At 36.3% G+C, this 25,903-nt stretch overlaps 1 protein-coding gene across 1 annotated transcript in view; it reads left to right on the top strand.

Annotated features, from left to right (window-relative positions):
* The window catches only part of OTOG (otogelin), an 87,558-nt gene that overhangs the window by 13,734 nt on the left and 47,921 nt on the right, over window positions 1-25,903 (top strand). The window contains exons 14-26 of the mRNA XM_065755742.1: window positions 387-433; window positions 1,325-1,470; window positions 7,512-7,644; window positions 8,510-8,687; window positions 10,122-10,246; window positions 11,228-11,440; window positions 12,828-12,993; window positions 13,490-13,564; window positions 15,046-15,089; window positions 15,778-15,931; window positions 20,886-20,993; window positions 25,323-25,461; window positions 25,685-25,844. Coding sequence (XP_065611814.1) covers window positions 387-433; window positions 1,325-1,470; window positions 7,512-7,644; window positions 8,510-8,687; window positions 10,122-10,246; window positions 11,228-11,440; window positions 12,828-12,993; window positions 13,490-13,564; window positions 15,046-15,089; window positions 15,778-15,931; window positions 20,886-20,993; window positions 25,323-25,461; window positions 25,685-25,844 — 1,688 coding nt within the window. The remainder of the gene's footprint in view (window positions 1-386; window positions 434-1,324; window positions 1,471-7,511; window positions 7,645-8,509; window positions 8,688-10,121; window positions 10,247-11,227; window positions 11,441-12,827; window positions 12,994-13,489; window positions 13,565-15,045; window positions 15,090-15,777; window positions 15,932-20,885; window positions 20,994-25,322; window positions 25,462-25,684; window positions 25,845-25,903) is intronic.

The raw sequence follows: 25,903 nt of genomic DNA, 5'->3' as shown, positions 1-25,903 counted from the left end.
GATGACGACTTAACCCTTCCATGGTTATGAGAGAGTGTGCTTCAAGGCCTGTTTCACATAAAAATTGGATAAAGTTGACATGCCACTACAGTTTCTACATAAAAAAAATTGTTGTTCTGTAGACAACTAGTTGCTGCTAAGACACATGTAAGAAACTATGGATTTTTTTAATGGAGGAAAAAAATCATGCATATTGCAAAGTACAGATATGTTTAGTACTTGATCTTGAACTCAATCTAAAAGCAATCTAGAATAAAAAATCTTAACAGGAGAATTAGTCCGACTTCTCTTTCTTATATTGTTGCTTTTGGAATCCAGGAAGAACAACCGGGAATAGCCATATACTTTACAAAATATGAATATGAAAATTTTTGCTTTAATTTCAGCACTTGCATTGGAGGAAAATGGATTTGTACCAATCTTACATGTCCAGGTATGTCAAAGAAAAGTCTTGATTACTTTTTTATTATAACTATTATTTTTTAAGATAAAATATTTGTATGTATTTTAAATTTTTCCCCACTCAATTTTCTATACGCTTTCTATTTTTATTTTTATCTGTTTATAAACATTTACACACACAGATTAAGTATTAAAGTGGCCTAAATAGCAGACATCCACCTTTCAACTTAGCTTAGTAATGCATCTCCCCCTTGGCTGCTATGTCTCTGACTACCTGGTTGTTCCTGGCATTCATCTGAAGTTTCCTCTGCAGTCTTCAATTGATAGACTTGGAAGCTCTTCCATGAACATATCCAAGTGCAAGATTATTATTTCATTGCTCTGTTTTTTCCTCACAGTATTCATGGCTAGTGATGTTTTAGCTAGATATCAGACAAATGTCTGTTAATTATTTTCCCAAGTTGCATACCAGATGAGGGGTGTTATCTCTTCACTGATAAACAACAAAGCTACAGAGATCAGTCAAAAAGATTTTGCATGTTAGAAGTACTCATAGAGTCATGGTTTATACAGCTATTAACAGAATCAAGCACTGGTCTAGGAGCTGTGAAACTGATGATTCTGGAAATCAGTTTGTAGAGCCCAGGAAAAGCAAGGAGCACACACATTATTGTCCCACTGTAGTGGTGGAACTGTCTCAACGTCTTGGCCTGGCAACAGATAGGAACTCCTCTTTAATAAAAATAAAAATTGAAAAATAATAAGAAAAAAAGGGTAGGGTTCAGTTCCTAAGCACTTTCCTTGTACCTGAATATTAAAGGAAGCATGGTTGTATAAATGATAGTATATTCCAGCAATAGCTCTTTATCATATGCAATGCTTTTTCTTCATATCTAATTCTATCATTTGTTGTATTTGTCAGCTGAATGTTCAGTTTCAGGAGACATTCATTTTATGACATTTGATGGGCGTGAATATACTTTTCAAGCCACTTGCCAATATATTTTAGCAAAGAGCCGTACATCTGGAGACTTTACCATATCCTTGCAAAATGCTCCTTGTGGACAGGTAAGGCTTAGAACTTTATTATGTTTTTATCCTGGGCGGATAAAGAATATTAAAGAGGGAAAAAATATTGAAAGCAAAGACTGTTTGCAATTGAATGTATAAAAATAATAACAGTACTTCTTAATGATGAAATGGTTGAAAGCTTTTGCTTGCGCTGAATAGGAAGGATCATGCCAGTGTTCTGATCCAATCTTCACTGAAGTCATTCAATAGCACGTTGTGGTTTTTGCAGCAAATCCTGGATGATGACTTGTTTTTTCATCTTTCTGGATCTTTGTGGATTTGCTGTGAGCACAAAATGATGTGACTGTCTATTACTACTTAAAAGAAGATGAGCTTTAGTTGTTTTGTTTTGCCCTTTGATTATAGATTTCTATTTTGGCTTTGTTGTTGCAGCTTGTAATTATGTCAATATTAGAAATTTTGGGTAGCTTTTGGACAACTCTCTTGGCATAAGATATAGATAGGCATTTGTTACTGTTGAAAGTTTGTAGTCCATGCAGACGAACACCTGTGTGCGTACATACAGCTCATGCTATGGATACTATTACTTTGTTAGTAAACTTTTGATACTACATACAGAAGTCAAAAATATATTTCATTTACTTTAAGTTGAAGACTTCATCTCTTGCTGTGTGTGTATTACTGAATGTGTTATATTGTTTTGTTATTGATCACTGATAAGATTTCCATTGAAATTGCAAGTCAGCAATCTGGTTGTTATGAGGTACAAGGTATGGTATTCTGTGCATTTCTGTAAGTCATGTTGCAATTGTGAAGCTTCTCTGCAACTCACATTGTTCATATACTTGACGTTGCCTTGAAGAAAAATGATCACACCACGTTTTCTAAAGTCATTTTTTCAGTAAGATCTATTTGTTCTGGTGCACCAAAAGCTAACTCTGAGTGACAGGGACCTTTATGTGGAGGGAGGTCATATGGAACAGTCACTGAAAGTTCACCGTAATAGAAATGATACAGCATTCATTAGAGTAAAACAGAGTAGATAAATTGTAATTATAAATAGAATCAAATAGTAATCTGGGCACTGATACATACAGGGAGATGAGCAGCTAGAGAACAACTTTGCAGAAAGGGATCTGATAATTAAGGGGGCAAACTGCATTGTGGGATGCATTGAACGCAGTGGAGACATCTGGTCAGAAGTGATCCATAGCCTTGATGCTACCTTGCCTCAAATATTGTGCACTGTTCTGGGTTTCACAGCTTAAAAATGCTGAAGTCCTTGAAGGTGATCTTTGGATTTGGAAAAACAACATGGTCCTACTAGTATGTCGTGTTTGTAGGAAGATGGAGGCTACTGGAAGATGAAACAGGGATTATAACAACTATCATATAGATTGCAAGTACGTAGTTGACTTAGATTACTCCAATTCAGTGATTTTGTTTTTTACCTGACTTCATTCCATACTAACCTTGGGTTCTTGAAGTCAGTATCCTAGCCTAGAAGAAACACAAATAGAAGAGCTGTGAAATAAAATATAAATGTTGCATAATTCTGTTCTGTCAGCATAATATTCTCAAAATGTTGCGGTCCATGAAGCTTGTGAATATCTCTTGTATGTTTAAGTTGTCCTGTACTATACAGTTACCAAAATCAGCAGAAACTTGCCTTTTGGTTTAGTTCTAGTTACCTTGTTGAGGAAGGTGACAAATTAGTTTGTCTTCTGTAGCTCTCCTGGCACTGTAAAAATGCTTTGCATAGCCTTTGCCCTGAAAGGGGCATTTTGCTTAATGCTTCCAGGTAGCTTGTATGAGCAGAAAAAAAATGGATTATTTAGGCTCTTACTGCATGTGGTCTTCCTATTTCACTTTGCCTTTAGCAAAGTTAGCCTGATCGGTCCCTAGGAAGTATGGAATTCTGCAGAGCTTTGAATGAACTATTCTGTACATAACAGCCAGGTGGTTGAACAGAGGCTTGTGTGGTGTGTTCCAGAGTTAAATACTGATAAAGCAGTTATCGGTGAGGAAAATGCTGAGAGAATAGTAAGGGCAGTTTGTGTGTACTGTAATCCAGAAGTTTGGGGCTTCAGTGCAACTATTTGAGTGCCTAGCTCTTAAAAGGATATCACTTGCAGAACTGCTTTATAGTTCCATAGGTACCAAACAGACAGACTCTTTAGCAGAGTTTGTGGTGATAGAACAAGGGGAATTGGTTTCAAACTCACAGAGGGTAGATTTAACTTAAATATAAGCAAATGATCTTTTACAGTGAGGACGTTGAGGCACTGGAACAAGTTGCCCAGGCATGTGGTTGATGCCCCCTTCCTGGAGACTTTTGAGATGAGGCTGAATAGGGCCCTGGGCTTACATGGTCTAGCTGTGATGTCTCTGATCATTGCAGAGGAGTTGGACTAGATGGCCTTCAGAGGTCCCTTCAAGCTCTAAGGATTCTACAATTCTAGGATTCCCATTTATAAAAATGAATGAATTGAAATGGGAAGCTAAAAGACTTGTTCTGGAGAACCTCATATTTCTCAATAGTTTGAGATTTGTATGCTTTTAAAATTCTCACTTATCAGTACCATCTTGTTCAAGCAGATTAAAAAGTGTAGAAAGAAAATACCTGAGTAGATTTTTAGTTCTCTGAGTCACAAAGAGTTCAGTCATCTCATGCTTTAGAGCTGATGACATAAGCAGTCATCAGGCAATAAGTGATTTGAAAATGATGTGGAATTTTGTTTAAGCACTTTTTGGAATGAGAACCAGTCAAGTGATCAGCACAGCTTAATCTTATCTAGGTTTCAGGTGACAGCCTCACTGTCTTTGTTGTCTGTATGAGAAAATCTTCTGAATATAGGATTTTTAAGAGTCAAGTGAGAGAAATGACCATTCCTGTGAAAACACCTGATGAAAGTTGGCAAAGGCAGTGCTGTGAAGGGAGCAGTTCATTGAAACAGAGAATAACTGTTAAATGGAATTTCTTCTTCAGTTTCGAGTACGCGGGAATAATGAAGCTTTGTCAATATTGTGTGGCAATGTATTCACTATGGAGAGCTTTTCCCCTTGACTCTGGTCTGTGGATGGAAGCTGGTATGTTTTATTTTCAGCTTCTTAAGATGGGCTGAATTCTGAATTTATAGCTGCCATTGCTGAATGATAGGAACAGAAACTACACTGCTTAGTGAAGAAACTGGAGAACAAAAGTAGCAAGAGCGTCGTTTCACAGTTCAGATGTCCATCTTTGTCAGCTGTGTAGGAGAGGTGGTTGAACTGATGAAATACTTCTGTATTTTCAGTCTTTTACTGTTTCAATCTGAATTTACAACTGGTGATAAAGGGAAAACTGCTTTGTTATTTAGAGATGTGGAAATCCTGGATTTTTTTTCTTTATCCACCACTCTATATTCATGGTACTTGAAGGCCTGATGTGATCTCTGTGCTCGTTCAGCATCTCTGTCTGTGCCATCTAATAATATTCAGAGATTCTGGCAACTGTAATGATTGTTTTCAGGATGTGAGGTGGGACTTCCTCCATGTTAGGCAAGTCTCAGTGAAAGTCACTGGGAATATAAATCTTTGAACTGAAAATCTTTATTTAACTTGTCCTGTTAATGGTACTGGTTTGACTCTCCAAAGATAGGAATTTTTAAAGGTGTTTTTGTTCAGATGACACCAAGCTGAGTCGTGCAGCTGACAAGGCAAAAGAAAGAGATGCCATCCACAGGCTTGAGAAGTAAGTCCAGAAGAACTAAATGAGATTTAGTGGGGCAGATGCAAGATATACTTGCATTGGAGCAAGCTTAGGTGTGTGTACAGACTTGAAGTACTCATTGAGAGCAGGCCTGCAAAGGAGGATTTGGAAGTCCTGGTGGACAAAAGACTGGATGTAAGCCATCAGGGTACACTTGTATCTCTACGGTCAGTTGTATCCTGGGCTGCATCTAAAGAGCAGCTGCCAGCAGGGCAAAGGAGAGGATTTTCCCCCTCTACTCGGCTCTTGTGAGATGCCTTCTGAAGTACTGCATTCAAGTCTGGCATCCCCAGCTTGTGGAAAGATGTGAAGTTGTTGGAGTGGGTCCAGGGGATGGTGATGATTATGATCAAAGGGCTGAGCACCTCTCTTATAAAGAAGGGCTGACGGAGCTGGATGCCACCTATCCCTGGAGGCATTCAAGGCCAAGTTGAATGGGGCCCTGAGCAACCTGATCTGGTGGGTGGCAACCCTGCCAATTGCAGGGGCTTTAGAACTAGATGGTTTTTAGGGTCATTTCTAATATATGCCATTCTATCATAAAAGTAGACTGATTGTTTTCTTTCAGGATGTAGCAAGGTGAATAAATAGCATGCTGAGATGGTAAAGATCAAGTAATCTCAGTCCAATGTTATGCTTGATCTACTATGCTAGAGAGTTTTTCTCATAAAGTTGATGAATGGTCGATTTGATTCTAATAATAAAATTCTGATAGTCTTCTGTGATCAATAAGATTGTTTTTTCAGATGTACTGGAAGCCAAAGTGTAATTGGTTTTGATGGTAGTCGTAACCTAGAAACTTTGATAGGAATGAACTAGTGTTAATCATCTCTCTGGCTAGTTGCCCTGTTATGTGGTACGAGTGTATTTGTTACTGTGATACACTGGATAAATTCAACATTCAATAGGCCTCAGACTTGTGCTGCTTTCCACCTGGTATGTTGTCTAGATGAAGATCATTCATGTAATGTGAACTGTGCAGGAGTATTAAGTAGCTAGGGACTTTATTTAGGTATCACAGTTTCAGGACCTCTTTTAGGGCTTCCCTTAGACTATCTCACAAGAAATTCTATCTGCTTATTTGATTCTTTTCTTCATGCTGAAGTTTATAAATGTTGGCTGCGTTAGGCTTTCATGTCTTGCTGTGATTCTGGAATCATCCACCTCCAACAATTTGATCATTTTTAGATCAAAGTACATTAATTCTTGAAGGCAAAACAAATGGTTGAAGGTTTGAAAATAAACCTTTCTAGAATTCAGCTTAGGCACTTAAGAAGTTACTTAAAAATATGCAAATAATAGACCAAATCACAAATAGAAAAAAATCTAGTTTCACATAGCACGTACTATAGTTGATTTTAGTTTTGATGAAAGCAGCTCACTTTAATTAAGATTCTTGATCTTTAAGCTGATGTGGAATTTTCCTACATCAGCCATGTATTTTATTTCTGTTGTGAGACCTCAGTGCATAAGTCTCAGTACTTTGCTTTTAGGATTTCAGTTGATTAGGTTGTGGTAATGTTGCTGGCTGAGTGCCAATGAATAAAATGAATATAAGGTAGGCAGATGAAGTTAATCCAGGGTATTTTTTTCCCCAATATATTTCCTGCTGAGTGATGTACAGTATTTTTTATAGTTTTCCTAAATTATATTTTGACTGAATTGGAGGACTGAAATGATGGTAAGAATAAGCAATGTAATGGTAATAGGTCAGGCCAGCTGGATGCTGTAATATGCTGCTGCTTTTTTTATCAGTATTTAGGGAGCCTATGCATCTATTCCACAATTTCTCTCTTAGAAATAATGAGCATAAATGCTGTTTTTAAATAATGAGTCACAAGATGCCTTTTCTTTCATTACTTCGAAAAAGTGATGTGACTTGGATGTCCTTTAAGAGAACCTGGGTATACCAGACACATTTTTTAAGAAAAAAAGAATTCCAAATAAGCTCTCTGTGTCCTGCTGTGAAGATAATGCAGCTTTGTTTGTGTATGGGTACTCACCCACAGTGCGTTTTGGATCAGTGGATCTCATGAATTTTGCATCTTTGTAGTATGCCTTGGAAGAGCTGTTTACATTTCTCTTTTCAAGTTCCAGTTGTGAACTGTGTTAGCCTAATGTGGTAGAGTTGCATTTGAGCATACATTTGAAAGCATTTAAAAAAAAGACTTTTTTGTTGTACATTTTTAAAGTGCACTCTGCTAGGTATCACCAGTATAAAGCTGATAATTTTCATTATAGAGGTAATTACTCTCTATTAAGTTCTGGTCTTATTTAACATTCATCTTTAAGATCAAGTGTATTTATAAATAACTTCCTTTTGTAGAACCAGGATGGGTCATGTATCCAATCAATCAGCATTACTCTTAAGCAGGACCTCAAGAGGCAAGTGACTCTGACTCATTCAGGAGATGTTTTGATATATGACCAATACAAAATTAACCTTCCTTATGCAGATGGTAAGCATTATATGCTCAGACACTGTTCCTTATCAAGCAATGAAGCAGTCCTTTAGTGCCCTATGTGTATGTTGTGATATCATCAGTATTGTTAATGTACTAACGCTAAGTGATATATTGTTGATATTAATTATGTTCATTTTTGATGAAGTGTTTCATAGTTAAGTTGCTAGTATATGTTGTGCTCTGATGTTAGGAACTGTACTGTGCTAGTGTCTCGTGTTAAGGTAAAGTATGTTGTGTCCCTAACAAGCTTGGATAGCATCCTTCATATTCATAAGACTGCTTAGTTCTTTTCTGGGGAAGAATTATTTTCTCTAATTCATGACTAAATAATTTCAATTTTTGCTTCAGTGAGTTTTTAAATGTCTCTCTCAGAAGATACTAGCAAGTATTTTATATATGAATCAATGACTGTGTTCTGTGAGGATCAATGTTAGCTTTAATATGACTGTGATAGGCAAATCATGAGTTCATTTGATGTCTGGGGAGCTTGGCTATTTGGGAGTTTCAAAAAGGGACTTCAATACAGGAAGAATGCTGCCACTGCTAGGCATAGGTTGTCTAAAAGAAGTGAGTGGAAACATTTTCGGTGTTGATGTCTTTAAACTGATGTGCTTTTTTGTTTTTTTTAGCTAACCTACATGAATAATTTGGTGAAATCTAAGTGCTTTGACTGTCCTTAATTTCATTTTTTTTAAATGTAACCTTTTGTGATAAATCAAGAATATGGGGAGAGTAGGAGCAGAGTAGGAAAAAAATGTGGCATACATAAAATTTTTTTGAAATGAAATCACAAGAAATAAAATGAAAGTTATAGGCAGGATTCCTTTACCCTTCAGTGATCTCTGTTCTTGTTCACTAGATTTATTTGAAATACGGAAGCTCTCCTCTGTGTTTCTTCAAGTAAAAACACACATTGGATTACAGATACTATATGACAGAGAAGGACTGAGGCTTTATCTTCGAGCTGATGGACGATGGAAGGGTGATACTGTTGGACTTTGTGGAACCTTCAATGGAAATATGGAGGATGACTTTTTGTATGAGAAGTTGCAAGACTTTTATTTGACAGTATATGATTATTTGTAATTAGAATGGTGAATAAGGTGTACTGAAGCTGAATAGGTGGATTAAATTATTTATAGATTAGGAGTTAGCGGAATAGATAGTAGGTTTTGGTTTGCAAACAGAAAAGCTGTCCTTCAACTACAGAATTTCAGAACAAGTTTTGTGTGGAGTATTTTAATGTAAAAATACAGTGAAATATATACCACAATTGAAGACTAGCTTATCTGAACATTTGTCTAAACAATGGGCTAGCCTATATGAGGGACTTTATCTCTCTGCATAGTCCTTTTTCTGTTCAGCTCCTATTCTCTAGTACAAGTTCTAATCTGCTTTTGCCAACAGAGCTTCCTTTGTTTGGAGCCTGCAGGTCAGCAAAAGGAATTGGCAGTTGCCTGAGCTTTACTCGTGGTGTTGCAGTGAAATATTGTCAGGGTTGCCTGAGCATCAGAGTCATTAGATGACAACATTAGATTTAATAATAGTCTTCCAGAGGGTGAAGAAGCCTCATGGAAGAAGGGGAATGGGAATTTAGAATACAACATAAGGCTTTGTTAACAAAGAAAAACAAAAACAAATAGTAATTCTCCTGTGGTTTGTTTATATCTCAAATTTTGAATGAGTCAGAAATGACAAAGGAAAAAAATAGCAAAACTTTCCATAGTAGTTTGTTTAATTAAAAAAAAAGGCAAAAAAAATTCTAGTTATTTCTGAAGAATATTTCCTAAAGGTTAGAAGAAATTCTACAGGTGCTGCTGTCTTTTGCAACACATCCACCAGTAGTATTACTCATTGTATGACTAATACGATCTTTTACCTAGTATGCAATGCACCATGAGAACATAGTTCTTATTATTCTCTGTACACAATGCATACAGAGTTATTTTCATCGAAATCTGTTTTTCAATTTTTGCTTCACCTCTACTTACTTGAGTCTCATGGCTATCCATCTGTTTTTGTACTTATCTTTGGACCACTGGATTTCTAGCCCCTTCCCCTTCTTTCAGAGAACTGAGAGCCAGAAAAGTCAGCTACCTAGGGACATACATGGGATTATAGGTAGAAGAGAGATCAAAATGGATCAAGTGTCACTGAGGAGGCAGAAGTATGAATAAGGGAGAGCAAACTTCCTGGACAGCAGTGTTCCTGCTTCCTCTCTTGTGAAAATGGAACTTGTTCTGTTTTGATCTGTTCTTTCATATGGAATATCTAATGATCCTAGCTATCTTCTCTTTCTTTTCTGGGCTTTTGCCTGGAAAGAAAGAGAAGAGGTCTGAAACTTTAGCTGACAGTTTAGTGTTTTGGGGATGAATGCAATGGAAGGGAACTTGAATTAACTCTGAAGGATGTATCAGAACTGAGATTATTCTGTACATTTACTGTTTCTTCTGTGGCTCATTTTGTAAAAGATCACCAGTTGGAGTAACTGAAAGCACTCCGCAGCTGTTTGGAAACGCATGGAAAACTTCATCAGCCTGCATTCCTGTGCGTGGTAATTCACAAATGGATCCATGTGATATCCATCTACAGTCAGGTGTGCAGTGATGGTCAATTGTTATTAACAAATGTATTTGTTACACTTGTGCTGTTTTCCTAATTGGATGAGATATATGAAACAACCAGTCCTCCCTACTGAAAAAATGTGGTGACATTTCTTAATCTCATTCATCTCACAGATGATACAGAGTGTTGTTTGAGTACTTGCACATGAAATACCTGCTTTTTTCTAGTTTGCAGTAGTGTTGTGCAAATTTAGATCTTAAAGGGTAGTGGTATGTCTGATATTGGTGATGCTGGTTGTTATAGTGGAAAAGTAAGTATTGCAGTACCCGTTTTTTACAATGTTGTAGTAATGAAGCTCTTCAGTTTCATAGCATGCTGCTATGGATAAGAAAAAGTGAACAATACTTTGCTATCCTTTAAATTCAGCAGAAAATATTTGAGTAGGGAAGCATGCCATGGTAGCTGATGCCATGAGGACTATATCTAGAGATATTTTTAGTAGTGATAAACGTGGTAGTTAACCAGTTACATCCCTGTCAGTTCCTACCACTTGTCATCTCTGACTGTACATACTTCTTGACAATGTACAGGGATAAAATGTTAATTAAGATTTTACCTGCAACATCAGTAGTGCCAGGAAATCACCATGTTTCCTGCTAGATCACCTTTGAATATTTTTACTATGTGTAGTGCTAATAAGCTTCATTCTTCTTAATGCATTTGGATGTGAGTATGGAAAAAAGAGAGTGTCCAGTATTTCAGGAAATCAGAAGTTCTGGAAAGGAAATGTTTAAGTCCTAGTTTATTCATCTATCTTATAGTATAGAAAGTGTCAAAGCTATGAGTAGCTGACTTTTCTATCCTTCAGTACAGTTGTGCTCATGTGAAAAAAGTCATATATATATATGTAGGTATAGTTTTTAACTGTAATCAATAGCAAAAAATTTTTAAACTTTTTAAAAAAACTTTTAAAACTCCTCCACTGAAAGTGTTTAATCTGTTATTTGTGTAGCCTCTTATGCAGTGGAAGCTTGTAGCATCCTTACGAAAGACCTTTTTGCTCCATGCTACCCCTATTTGAGTCCCGTTCCCTATTTTGAGCAGTGCAGAAGAGACACTTGCAAATGTGGACAGAATTGTTTTTGCTCTGCTCTGGCCCATTATGCTCATCATTGCCGACGATTTGGAATAGTAATAGACTTCAGAAGAAGTGTCCCAGACTGTGGTGAGTTGTCTTTAACTTATAATCATAATTACTCTTTAAGAACTTGAGAGTTGATCCACTTCTGTCATTTAAAAACTAATATTCATTTAGTTTTATTTTCTGATCACCATTCTAGCACAGCGCACAGCACAAGTCTCTTTTTCTTGGTAGGAAAAGCACGACTTTGAATGTCTCATTCATTGGCTGTGTTAAATACATTTATTCCTTTGCTTATAGACATTAGGTTAATCTAATTCTTTAAAAGAATCCTGTATGGAGATGAAAAACTTTGTTGCTGTATGCGGCAATTTATCTGGATTATCAACTTCCACTCTGTCTGACAATCTCTCAGAGTTTATTTTGTTACTGTCAGAGTGATTACATATGTGTAGATAATTGATATTACTGATGGTTGTTAAGATGAATGGAAGCATATACCAACTGAAGAGATAAAGGTAAAGCTAAACGTAATTTGCAGTCTGGTTTCACCTGGGGAGTTGTGGTTTTTATGTGAAGTTTTCGTGATGCCCTCATGCATTTTTGGAAGTTTTAGAGTTAGGGATCCATAAAACAACCCATAACTGACACCTTTGTTGTGTTAATAGGCTTGGCTCCTTGAGCAAAGCTGAAATTCTTACCTGAAGAGCATTCTGTATTCAATATTCCACATTGGGTAACTGAGCATTCAATATTACACATTGGGTAACTGTCATCATGACATGTGGTAATCCATGTCGCAATGCATAGTAAAGAATTACTGAAAGCTCGTCCTGCTTAAGTGTCTCAAGTGAGATTATCTTTATATGTACCTGAAGAAGAACAATTTGATTAAATTCTGTGGCACAAATGGTGTTGCTCACTGTTACTGAATGAAGCTGTTTCAAAACATTAAATATTCTTTTGCTTATAAAGCAAGTATAGATTTGCTGAAGCATATGTAAAAAGTCATGCTGGTAGGGTTTAATATATTATAACTTTTAAAAATAACAAGCATTTCAAATCTGATTTTAAGTAGAAATTTATGGAATGTATAAGAAAAGATGGTATTGTGCAACGGCTGCAGAATGCACTCATTTCATTTGATTTCTAATATTCTCTTTAAGATGCTGTAAGCTTTCCAAAGCCCATGTGCAAGAGTCACACATTTTGGAGATAGAGGGCGGGGGAGGAGAAACTTGAGCTGTTCAATTTTCCCAGTATAAATCTTGATTAACTGCGTGGACTTCACTGTACTTGTTATTACTGTGGATTTACCTCTGTGTAGTTTACACAGCATAGTGCCAAGATAGCAATTTTAGTGGAATTTACTGTAATTGGGAATGAAAGAATGGAGATGTTTATCACGAAATTGTTGGGAGGTACTTTGTATCTTGCATGGTAATTTGAGAGGTTTGTTTCACTTGGACAGCTCTTTCATGTGAAGACACAAAGGAGTACAGTACTTGTGTATCTACCTGTGGCAGAACCTGCCAAGCACTATCTGTGCCAGAGACATGCAGCAGTGATTGTGTTGAAGGCTGTGCTTGTCCCTTTGGAACATACTTGAACTCCAAGAGTGAAAGATGTGTACTGAGGTAGGTAAAATTGCAATTCTGATAGTTGAACTCACTGTCTTACACACCTGCCTTTAGATTTAGACATTAATAAACATGTAACCTGTAGGTACCCTACATTTTGCAAAATTGGCAGGATCTTAGCAGTATACCATACCTGCATGGTGAACAGAAATAACTCTAGTACTTAAATTCATCAAACATTGCCAAAGCTAATTGTCACATACTGTCTGTTTCTGGCATATCAGAAATACAAAAGGTCTCCATTGTTAAATGAAAGTTCTACTCTGTTGCTGATTTTGCTTGGAAAGCAATTCAGTTATGCTTGTTGCTACAGATCTGTAGTTATTCAGATCAGTTTTTGCAGCCTAAGAAAATAAAATACCCATCCTCCCCATTTCCCCCCCAAAAAAGTTTTTGAATATTGATTAATATAGGGGGATTTTTTTCCCATCAAGGAAATTTTTCCTTGAGTTACTGTGGTAATAAGTTACCTTCTTTTTTTCTTCTGCTCTAGAAATGAATGCCCCTGTTATTTTCAAGGAATTGACTATCCACCTGGAGACAATGTTATCACATCTTTGGGCAAATGGTACGAGGATGTAACTGTTTATTCATCTGATAAAATCTGCTGTCTGTCTGTTCTGAAATCTCCAGCAAATCATCCTGTCTAATCTGTTTTTGTTGTTGTCAACATTAAGCATACAGAATAATCTTACGTTGGGTTTTATGCCTATTTGGGCATAGCTTTTTTAGAACTTAAGTTTTCAAGTTGCTGTGCTTGTAGTTCTTTATGCTGAAGTGAAAATTTGAATGAAAAGCCACTGTCCTTAAGTAGATCCATACTAACACGCAGAGCTCCAGCAAACTCTGACTTTTTCCCAACTTAATTGTGCTAATCACCCTGGTAAATACTTGGCTGAGTCACACTTGGTTGTCCACAAATTGATTTTTAATTTAAGAAATGACTGTATGTGAAAATCATCTTTCTATTGATTTCAGTGGCATTTAATTGGAATTTGGCTGCTGGGATTTAAGACAGGAAGTCTGTATCTCCCATTTAGTCCTGACTTTTGCTTGTAACATTTTTGACCTGGCTGTGAGCAGGTTTGTTGAGAAGAAAGCTTTTGAAGTGCAGAAGAACAGGCTATCAGCTTTTCTGAAGTGCCTTGTTCACAAGCAGTGCATTAGGAATTGCATAGAACTATATAAATGGATAAACTGGAGAAAAAAAATACAGTATGCTGGTTTTTAGCCTGTCACTGTGTTTTTGTTAAAAACAATCACCATCTTTACTTTGCACTGTCGCTTATCTTAAGTACTTCCTCATTATGGCTTTCACTTTAGAACTGGAATTTCTTCTGTTTGCCAATGTAGTAGCCTTTCTGCCTGTGTTTTCAACCAGTTCTTTAAAAACATTTTCATGCTGATACTATGCATGGATAGCCCATGCACGATAGGAGTGGGTGAGAGAAGACTGAAGTATCCATCAGCACTTACAGTGTTTTCTTTGGGGAGAAGTCACCCTTTTTTAGTACAAAAAAATGCTGCTGCCTCAATAGCTTGTTTGTGTTAAGCTATTGGTGAAGGAAAAAAATAGGAACATTTACACTAATGGTGTGAATGTTCTGTGTACATACTCTTATATGAACAGATGATCTTGTTTCATTTTGCTGCTGTTACTGCATTTTCTTAGATGATGATGCCCCTACTATTTATGGGGCTTGGTTTGCTATTACTGCACTAATGTCTTCGGGAGCAGTGTAATAGTATTTCTGGAGATATTTTTGTTTCAATCCAGGTACTTAAACTCCTTGGAATAATAGTTGTACTATTAAATGGTTGTTATCTGTAGGGCTTATCTTGCATCTTATGTTACATGGAAAGCAAAAGATTGGAGCGTGATTAATATCTTTATGAGATAAGGCAATATATGCTTTTATCATAGTATTTGCATTGAAAATTAGAACTTATACAGTTTTTTATTGATTTGTACTGTATATTTCACTACTGGACAGAAGACAACAATACCTGACATCTTCCTGTCTCATATATCTTTTATTTTTATTCTAGCCATTGCAGTAACGGAGTCATGAACTGTGATAACAATGTAATTGGTGAGTGAAGCAGTAGAGGAGAATATACTTGAAGTCTAATGAACATGTGCCCTTTACTTTCTGTGCATTTTTGTATTTGGTACAAGCTGGTGCTATGTGTAGAAATGAATGATATACTAGATGGAATCCTTGAGAACTGTCTAAATATTTTAAATCTGAGCAGCTTTTTTTCCAAGACTTTAGAATACTTTTATGTATTTTCTTTTGTTTTTTAGGATTGCTAATGTAAATGAAATTAAGTGCATGACAAACAGCAAAACTTCAGTAAGGGAATACAGAGGCTAGAATCACCATTTAAAATGTCATTATAGAAGTTGAACTCTAATTATTCTTTCACTCTACAAATTCTGAATAACAGATACAAAAGAATACTACTGCATTTCTCAAAGTTTTTTTCTATTACATATTACAGTATATTTTATATTTTGTTAAGTATTATGGTCTGGACTCTGGTGCTCTTTCTACTTCCTAGCTCTTGAGAAAGTCATGTCCCTTACTAAGTGTATGTATTAGAGTATTCCCTGAGATTTATAGAAGTATTGGGAAGTTAACTATGGTCCAGAAGGCAGTCAGATGTTACAGAGGCAGTACGTTTGCAATTTTATTTAAATGGTGTATTGCAGACCTCTATTGGATACAAAATTTCAAGTGTGTAGAGCTAAATTGTTTATCAATTTATTTCCCTCAGCGCACAACTGCCCAGTTGGGCAGATTTATATTAATTGCAGTAATCCTGAAGTTGATGCTGAACTCAGCAGAGAGAGAACTTGTGAGAATCAGCTGCTGAACCTCACTTTCTCAGCTCACCTTCCTTGTGTTTCAGGTTGTGTCTGCCCATCAGGGTGAGTATTGTATTTTGGTGCACAAACATATTTGACTAACTTCAGTAGTGGTTAAGCAGCTATCACACTGAAGATGAACCATATCTCCACTTGGAGTACTTGAGGTATCAAGGGTTGAGCATTGTGCTTTTGAGGGCTTACTGCAAATGTATGGGCTGTTGAAGGTTTAAGAAATGATAAACTAAAAGTGGCAAAATAAATAGCTAAAATATACAAAAGTCACTGAAATAGTGTGATCCAGTACTCCCTGTACGAGGGCAAAATCATATGTACCTAGAAGATTTTTGGAAGATGTTTAACCTATTTTTTTTATAACTCTCCACCGAAGGTGACATAATTCATCCCTTGACATTGTCATCAGTGTAGTCTCCTTCAAAAGGCATTTTATTTGTCTTGGGGATTCATACTGAAAACTTTTAAAATGAGCTTCTGAGTTGCTTTGAAATCATACGCTATTGCTGAAATATTTTAAAAAGTAGAAGTAACGAGTGTTTGTCGTGATTTTGGTGGTATTCAGTCTTGCAATTGGCTTGAAGAGTTCAAATAGAAGTAGGAAATGGTATCCTCAAGCCCAGTTTTTGGACCAGAAATATCAGTCTGCCCTGATGCAATAGAAATGACTGTTTGTTTCTATGCTCTTTTCTAGGCAACAGTTCTTACTGGAGAAATGTAAAGCTCACAATGTGACCTCAGTTTTATAAAAATAAGATATAATTTATTTTATCTTAATATCAGTTATTGAAATGAACTCACTGAATTGAAATCATTGGTTTCCACTACTTTTATTTACGCTTCTTAGATCTTGCATCAGTTTAGGCTGATTCTCTGCCTGTAAGCCAACCTAACTTGAGTAATAAGCCTGTTTAACAGTTGATTGTTTTTAGTTTATTTTAGGTGAAGGAATGGGGAAAAAAATTAAGGTAGATAAAGAATATATCACAATTAAGAAATATTTATAGGAAGCTACACTCCTTGCAGAAGGAAGGATCTTTCCAATCTGTGTGGCAGGGTGATTTTTATGATACTATGAGAATTATCTAACACACGCCCACAGAAAGAGGAAGAACTTTTTTTTGCTCAAAGTGATGTAAAGGTTTTAAGAGGGCAATTTTTATTTATTTTTGCAGTCTATCTAGCATCTGGAGTCTGAAATACTCTTTCAAATAGTTCACAGTACTTTCAGCAGTATTTTATTTATTTTTTTATATGCTTAGAGTGCATTCTAGTGCAACTTCCACGAAATAGAAGTTAAATATAAAATAAATCATAGTGAAATGTTGCAGTTTTCTTTGTGGGTGTTACTTACTTGACTTAATTTTTATTCTGCTGTGGATATATCAGACACAAGTAACTGCTTTAAGTACTTTATGGGAAATAATTCTCTGTTACAGTTCTTGTGGCATAAGAATTATGATATGAATTGTGAGAAAGTTAGCCATCTTCTTGAAGACAAGTGTTTGTCAGGAATGACTCTGATAACTGAGGTATTTAATAAATTTAGGTATATATTTTTCATTAATTCAATCTTGCTATAGAAATGAAGAAGCTGTCCTATAGAAACTGAATTTTTTCAGTTGCTTGCAATACACATAGCTCCAAATGCAAATATTAGTTAATATTAATTTATTGCTTCTGTTAGTTTCTGTTATTGCTTCGTTTTGTAGCTTCAGAAGAACACAAAACATGACTTTTCCTTTTCTCAGCTTTGTGACCATGTATTTCCTTAGACTCAGTTTGTTTGGCACTCGCAAAAATGAAAAGTTGATTCAGTTTTAATTCTTTGGTACAAAAGTATACACTTCTTTAATTCTAAATCTTTAAAACACCTCAGTGTTGGGACTGAACTATAGTCATTAAGACATCACAGGCATATTGTAATGTCCACTTCATTTTCTCTCGTGAACAAGTGGTGTTGCATTACACAGACTTCCCAGCCTGGTTGTGATGTTCTACACCCATGCAGGCATCTATCAACTATGCCAGAGAATACTCTTGTTTGAATTTGGACAGTATTAAACTTGAGCTGTTTTAATATAATGGGAGTTTTTAGGTCTGTTTCTTTCTCCCTCACTTGCACTCATGAAATGGAGCTATGAAAATACGATGAGCTGGAAACTAATAAACTGTAATTGTAACAAAGTTTTGTAACTAAGGAAGAAATATTGAATCACTTTTTCTTCTCCAAAAAATCTTAGAAACTGTTCCTGAGGTGATGTACTGTATCAAATAATACACAAGGAACTTAAATGTGTTACTGGAATGTTTCCTTTAGACAGAGAATAATTCTTATTCAGCTCCAATGTTGGAGCATCCTTTCCAAAACAGGTACCCAGCTTTTATGTCGGTTTCAGTATTACACTTAGAGCTTGTGAGATAATTTTGCCCTCCTTTGTCCAAAATAATAAGTAGGAGGTATGTGGTGGCAGGTATTAGGTTTTGCTCAAGAGGGTTTCAGAGGAGGCAGAGTCATCTGGATGAGCCAAATACTCAGAAGCCTTTTGGAAGGGCTGAAGAAAATGCAGTTGGAGGGAGGAGTCTGCAAAAGAGTTTGCAGAGTATGGGAGACTTGATGAGTCTTCACCATTCCATTTTATTATTTTCATTACTCATATCTGCCTTTTTTTCTATAAGTCATTACTGCTATTTCCATGAATTTTATTTTTGTTGGCCCATGCTGCTTAGCATTGGTATTATACTGGTGGTAAAGGTGATTGCAGGGATTCTGCCGTTACAAGATGAAACAACAGGAGTGCAGGTGTCTGTCTCAGCTGAAGCCCCAGAAGAGTTGGTAGATCAAAAGTGTCTGAGTGTATCAGTTGGCAGTATGCTGTTACTCAAGGGTAAGAGCCGGATGATTCACAAACTATCAAAAACAGCTCTGACGGAGGTTGTCGGAGACTTTTTGTTCTGCCTCAGATCTATGAGTTTTGCAAAAGCAAAACATTATTTGCTCACAAGACACGTTCATGCTAATGATAACTTCATCAAGAATATTTAAGTATTTGTATTACTTAACAAAACTGTAGTCAGTGATAAAACAGTAGTGAAACTGAATATTGGTTAAGCACGATGAAGTACAGTAGCTATCCTTGTATCTTTTTAGTTCATTGTGGGCTAGGCAGTAAAGTATAAGTGTGAAGAAAAATGTCTGATACTTCAAAGGAGAACTGTGCAAGGCCTGTCATCTGTTTGTGGTGAATTCTTAGATCTCTGAAATGTATCCACTTGCTTGGCTTCACAAGAGAGAAAGCTGTTATCACCTGTTTTAGCCACCCTGAGGGAAGACACTTCATTTAATGTTGCCTTGCCAGTATGATGCTCTTCGTGTCTGAATGTGCTCTCTTCAGTTCTGAGCTTTAAGCCAGTGGGAATTTCAGTCTTTTAGTTGACTGTCTTCAGGTGTCACAATTCTTGAAATAATCATGGATTACAAAGAACATGTCACATACACATCACTCTGTAAAGATGACTTGTACCTTTGACCTGTGGTCCTTGGTGCAGTTCCTTGACAAAACTGCAGTGCTAAACAACAGAAAGAATCTATTTTCTTCAGAAAGCTATAGGAACAGAAGAAAGAAAACTTGTATGAAATTTGTATAATTACAGAAACACTATAATTCCAAACAAACTCATTTGGAAAAAGGAAAAAGATTATCAAGAGTTCAAATTTACAGAAGTCCTGTCATTTGAAAGATGGTTTTGTCATCAGTGGTGCTCTATCAGTTATTATACCCCTAGGTCCTATCTTGATATCTACTTGACTGTCATATAGCATTAAAATAGGTTAAAGAAATGAATAAAGCTTTGGAAGAAATATGGCTAGAAAAAATGTTTTAAACTGGAAATGTTCAATATTTCCAATGTATTTCTTGAGGTGTATTTGTAAAATGTTTGACATCTCTTATAAAACTGATATTCCAACTTCTATGGATATCATTAAAAGCCACAAATATCTAACTTTAAAATTTAGACAAGCCGCTTTTTGTCACATTCTTTATTTTTACACGAGTTCTTCATTTTCTCTGCTACTGGAATCTCTTTCTTCAGGTTTTTTTTTTTTAATCATTTCAGGTCTTATGTGCTACTGCAGGAGTTCGAGTTAGTTCTAAACACAGGTTTATAGCTTGAACAACAGATTTTTTTAGCCTTTATCTACAAATTCCTGTGCACATGGTTGTCTCCTTCGGAGAATTTAAGTATTTTTATGATTGCTTGCTTAGAAGTTAGAGGTCCTTCATACAGTAGTATGTACTCATTTCATGCATCTGAGAAAGCTCTTTTGATAATCATTGTTATTCATAGAACCAAGAGGTTAACAACAGATACAGTAAAACTGTAACATGAAAACTCTCTAATTCTGATGAAGAAAGCAATACACTTTTAAATCTACACATTCTTTGAATGGTTGTCACTGATTTTTGAGGGGCTTTATACCTCTAGAGTAAAGGTCTGTGATGGCAATTCCTCTGTAGTTAGAATAATAGAAATGCAGAATTATTTGGTCTTTAGGGTCCCTTCCAACCCGTATAGTTCCAATACTCATGACATGGGTGGGAACACCTTCCACTAGGTCAGATTGCTCAGGGTCCCATCCAACCTGACCTTGAAAATTTAAATGGAATTTAATTTAAAATTAATAGGAATTTGGAAGAATTTGGAGGAGGTCTGGAAAACTGTAGTTTCCATGACCTTTAAGTGTGTACATTAATGTTTTCATAAGGTTACTGATTGAAGAGCTAATGCCCCATGAGCTAGTATTTACTTACTAAAGGTACAACATATGGGTGCTGTGAAAGTAAATTGAGAATTACACATACATTAATATTAATAAAACTGTACCTACTCAATATATGATTGAAAATATTTTTCAGTGAATTATTTTAAGTTGTAAAAAATATTTTTGTATGTAGGTATCTGGTTTGAATGTATTGCTATTGAATTTTTTTCTTAATAGTCTTGTTAAGCATGGGGATGTATGTTTGGAAACAGATGAATGTCCATGTTTGTGGAAAGGAAAGGAATACTTCCCAGGTGACAAAGTGATTTCTTCCTGTCATACATGGTAAGCATGGATCTGTTTGTTATTTCTACTTAGTTTTTAACTATGCCTTGACTACTGTTTTTTACCTTCATCTTTTTAATTTGATTTCATAATAGGTTCTTATTATCCACTCACCATAATTTTGTATGTGCATTCATGCAATGAACTATTAAAATTACTTTTCTTAGGTTTTTTTGGTGAAATTTTATGTAAAGATACAATAATATGTTGCTGGGAATAAAGTGATTTGATTGGGACAAAAGCACATTTAGGAAAAAATCACTGTTTTGATTATTAGTATATCAAGATAATATAAATGAATATTCCTTGGAGAGTGTTTCTAGAGTACAGGGAAATGTCCTTCAAGCTGTACACCTGCACGGCATTTATCAAATCAAAGCTTTCTACATTTTTTTAACATTTATGATGGAATCTGAGGGCTCAAACATAACCCTGTGGCCTTCTATGATCTTAGAATCATAGAATGAATTGGGTTGAAAGGCACCTCAAATATCACCTAGTTCCAACCCCCCTGCCATGGGCAAAGTTGTCAGCCACTAGATCAGGCTGCCCAGGCCCTGTTCAATCTGGTCTTGAATGCCTTCAGTGTTGAGGTATTCACTGCTTTTCTTGGCAGCCTGTTCCAGCATCTCACCACCTTATTGAGAAAAGAATTTCTTGCTAATACCTAATCTAAATCTCCACTCTTAGTTTAAAACCATTTCTCTTTCTTGTATCACCATCTGTTCATGTGAAATGTTGGTCTGTCTCCTGTTTATGAGCTCCCTTTAAATACTGGAAAGCCCCAATTAGATCTCTACAGAGCATACTCTTCTCTAGGCTGAACAAGCCCACGTCCCTCAACCTTTCTTTGTTGTAGAGGTGTTCCAGTCCTTTGATTTTTTTTTTTTTTTTGCAATGATAGGTTAGAGTATTGTGCAATGCTATTTGCTGAGCATAGTTACAGTTAAATTATTTTTGTTTGTGGGTGACGTAACTGATGAATTAATTAGCTTTCACAGGAATTGTTGTAAATAGGTGATGGTTGATAGGACCACTGAGTGACCTGCAGAAACCTGGTCATTTACTGTCCAGTGTTGCCCTGGTGCATGGTGCCTGCCCTGTAGCTAGGTTACTCTGTGGAGTTTCCTTGAGTGCCCTTAGTGTAGAACAAGATATACCATTATTTTGATAGGCTTCACTAGAGCTAGGGTGTGAAAACATACCTGCTTGATGCTCCCACCTGTTTTGATTTTTGTCTGCTGTTGAATTTTGCAAGCTGGCACTAAGTGACTTACCACAGCCTCAGAAAAATCAGCTATACTTTCAAGTACTAAGATACTGCAGTAGTGCTGTAGCCTCCAACCTCTCAGCAGAATAATTCCTTCATTTTGTCCCCTTTTTCTAAGCTTACCAGGAGCATTTAACAGATGTCACCTGGTAAACTACTACTTCTGGCCTGTGCAGTTCAGTATAGCCTTGTACAGTGAAGGCTTGTCTAGACACTGCCTTGTCTGGATATTAATGCCCCCTCCAGCCTTGTGCTGACTGCCTACCTCTGCCTCTCGTCAGGTCCTCAATATCTGCTCTAGAAGATATTTGTAGCCCTTTGGTCGACTGGTGAAGCGTCTTACAAGCCATCTCCACTGGGCAGGCAGGTAAAGCGACCCGGGTTCTTCACCCCCTTATTTCAAAAGCCCTCTTAATTGGACCTGGTGTGCTATTGCTTACATCAGAAAGAACTACTACATCATATTTAATCTGTGTGAGACTTTGCCAAAGGCAGCAGCAGTGCAGGTGGAAATTCTCTGGAATTTTAGACATTATTTTTCTGAGGCCAGGCCCATTAATTCTTTAAGGTTGTCATGGTTTTTCAACTCTTCCATATCCAAAAAGCAAAGGAATGTGAAGTGATGATGTCTTTTTGACAATCAGTTGTTCACTGATAAGTCTGCAGCCAGCTCTGCTTCCTACCAACAGGAGCGATGTATTTAATGAAAGGTGGAGAAGGTCTCTGAGAATGCTGTGTGTTTACATAGATGTTTCACGTGGCAAGGGAGTGGTGCTTTTTTTATTCCTGCGAACCATAAGAATATTCAACAAGCCCATTGAATGCTCTTAGTAGTTATAATGATATTTGTGTAATCTAGTGTACAGAAATAGTATGCATTGGTCTTAAATATCATTACCATCACTCATATTTGATTTAGTCTTAATAGTATTAATAATACTACTAATCTGATTTCTCTATGGAACAGTAAAATGACAAATTGGCAGAGCTACTGTTGGAGTGCCAGGAACATTCAAACCTAGTTCTGGTGTCTGGCTAAACCGAAATTCAATGTTTCCCAAGTTTTGAGATGGACTAGTAGTTTTGTTTCCAGTGCAACTGCCTGAATTATGTATGGGCTAGACTAAACACAACAGGTTGTGGTAGCAGCTGATCTTCACAGAGCTGCATTTTGGTGCTGCGGTGTGCAGGGTAATATGGGTGGTGCAATTAGCTGTGCAGGTTTGCTGTTTTACATTGAGACTAGAAGAAATTGCTGTGTAGTGGCTGGGGATGCCGAACTGGGCTTTGTGCTCCATACACACTTCTTTTGGAATACATATTTTAAAAAAACGCTAGTGAAAGTCTGAAAGCAGCCTGTAGCTCTGCTTTTTCAGCTAGGACTTCCTAGACTCTGTTAACAAACTGTTAATTTACTTGATACGCAAGAAATGTGGAGCTCAGGACATCCAAGCCCTTCCTTCTGACTGTAACTGTGTTATGGCTCCTGAAAGTATGGAAAGAGAGCTCCCCACTCAGCATGTTAAGGAATGTTTTTGCACAAGAGTATGTTTGAATCCTAATGTCTCTCAGAGAACATGAAAAGCATCAGTTATTTTTTCAGCCTAAACATGCTTTCATTGTTTTTCCATTCTCTATCCATTAGCTTTGGCAGGTTTCTGCCTTAAACACTGATTCAGAATGACTAGAAGAAGCTGGGTTACAGCAAAAATGTATTCCTTTTAACTCACTTTAGACAAGTGCTTAGTGTATGTACATATGTAGTTATAAAAAGCACAAATGGGGTTCAAATAATTGATGTTTCCAAGTGGAGTCTTGGAAAATCTGAAAGATAATGCCAGGTTGGTATGAGTCACTTGATAAAGAAGCAGAAGAAAACATGGCACTGCTAGTGCTAGCAGCTGCCTTCATTTTCTTCTCAGTTGCTATTCTTTCAAAAGCACTAGTATTATAACCTTGTAACACCTGAAAGCAATGTGATTAGAAATGGAAAGTTATACTGATGTGAAACTTAACATTATTTTGTACTTCAGTATATGAGATGCCAAACAGTAGTGATTTATCTAAAATTTCTAAAAGACAGGTTCATACACAGTTGTAAAATATAGAATTTTCATTTAATCAGGATATGAAATGCTTAATACTTTTGTGAATAAATTTAGTATATGTTGAAATTATAACATTATAGATCTAGGTTAAAGTAAATATATTACATGTATTTTGTTGTACATGTAACAAAGCTACCAGGGCCCCAGCTTGCTGCCATTGCTGAGGAACATCTTTTAAATGTGCATGTGGCTTAGAAACTTAAGAATGTAACAATTAAAAATTTACTTGTGGAAACCAGCAATAAAATTGTATGCATTATATATAAATGCTTACATTATTTCTGAAATTTATATTCAAATACAAAGAGGATTATGCCCTGGGTGACACCGTGATTCTTAAGATGACTTTAGACAGGATCTGAACTATTCTTAGGCTAGATTTAAGGGATAATAATGCTTATGTTGAGGGGGGAAAAAAAAAAACAAAAGCCAAAACAGTTCTTTAAAGGAAACAAAATGGAATAGGACTACTTTTTCTTATATATGTAGTTTATGCAAAAATTCCATTCAATCAAAGTGAATACGGATGCATTGCTCGCTGATTCTAAGGATCAGCTAATGTATGACGAGTGTACTGATAGAGATGGCTTCATCCTTGAAACATATCATTGATGTGTGTAAGTAAGGATTAAATTGCGTTATGTTGGGTGGCATTTTTCTTGTTTCAACAGAAGAAATGTTCTTTGTCTGTAGAGTCTGTATTGTCTACAGTGTCTCTGTAGCATCTGAAACCTATAGGTTCTAACAGGAATACAGGCTACGTGAGTTAAATACGTAAAAACAAAAATTCCAGGGAATCGATTTCTTTAAGCAGCTTTAGATGAAATTTCATAAATGTCCACAGTTTTCATTCTTATGCGTCCTTGGTAGTTTTGCTTCTCAGTGCAATAGCCTTAATTGTTAATCTGTGGCTACAGTTGATATTACCACTGTTGGTCATACGTTTTTCAGCATTTGCCAGCATGGATCATTTCAGTGCACCTTCCATCCGTGCCCATCTATGTGTACTGCGTATGGGGATCGGCATTACAGAACATTTGATGGACTTACGTATGACTTTGTTGGATCTTGTAAGGTTTATCTAGTTAAGGTGAGACATCGTATGAAGCCTCTGTAAAGTTGGATTTAAAAATCCACCTTTCTACTTGTTTGTTTTTAATCTGTCATATACTGCATCCCCAGCACATTTTAAGCGTTGGTATGTTGTAGATGTTGAGTTATACTTTGCAGAAACTTCAGTATGTATTTATGTTAACTTATCTGTGTAACAATATATGTAGTATATTTAAAAGTGCCTGTTTTTTTCTCTGCAGAGTACTTCCTCAAGTTTCTCAGTAGTTATACAGAATATTAACTGCTTTAATACTGGAATCATTTGCAGAAAAGAAATTTTCATTAATGTTGGGAAGTCTTCTCTAATATTTGATGATGAAACTGGAAATCCAGTAAGTGTCAGTCTTGAAAATGTTAAAAACTTCTGATTTAAACGTTAAAACTTCTGATTTTCTGAGCACTTCTATTTAAGCATTTAT

Source organism: Cyrtonyx montezumae, unplaced genomic scaffold, assembly GCF_038088225.1.
Source record: "Cyrtonyx montezumae isolate F1298 unplaced genomic scaffold, pur_monq_1.0 scaffold_10, whole genome shotgun sequence".
Classification (NCBI taxonomy): Eukaryota; Metazoa; Chordata; class Aves; order Galliformes; family Odontophoridae; genus Cyrtonyx; species Cyrtonyx montezumae.
The sequence above is the reverse complement of the archived record's forward strand: the minus strand, read 5'-3'. Positions and strand labels throughout refer to the sequence as shown.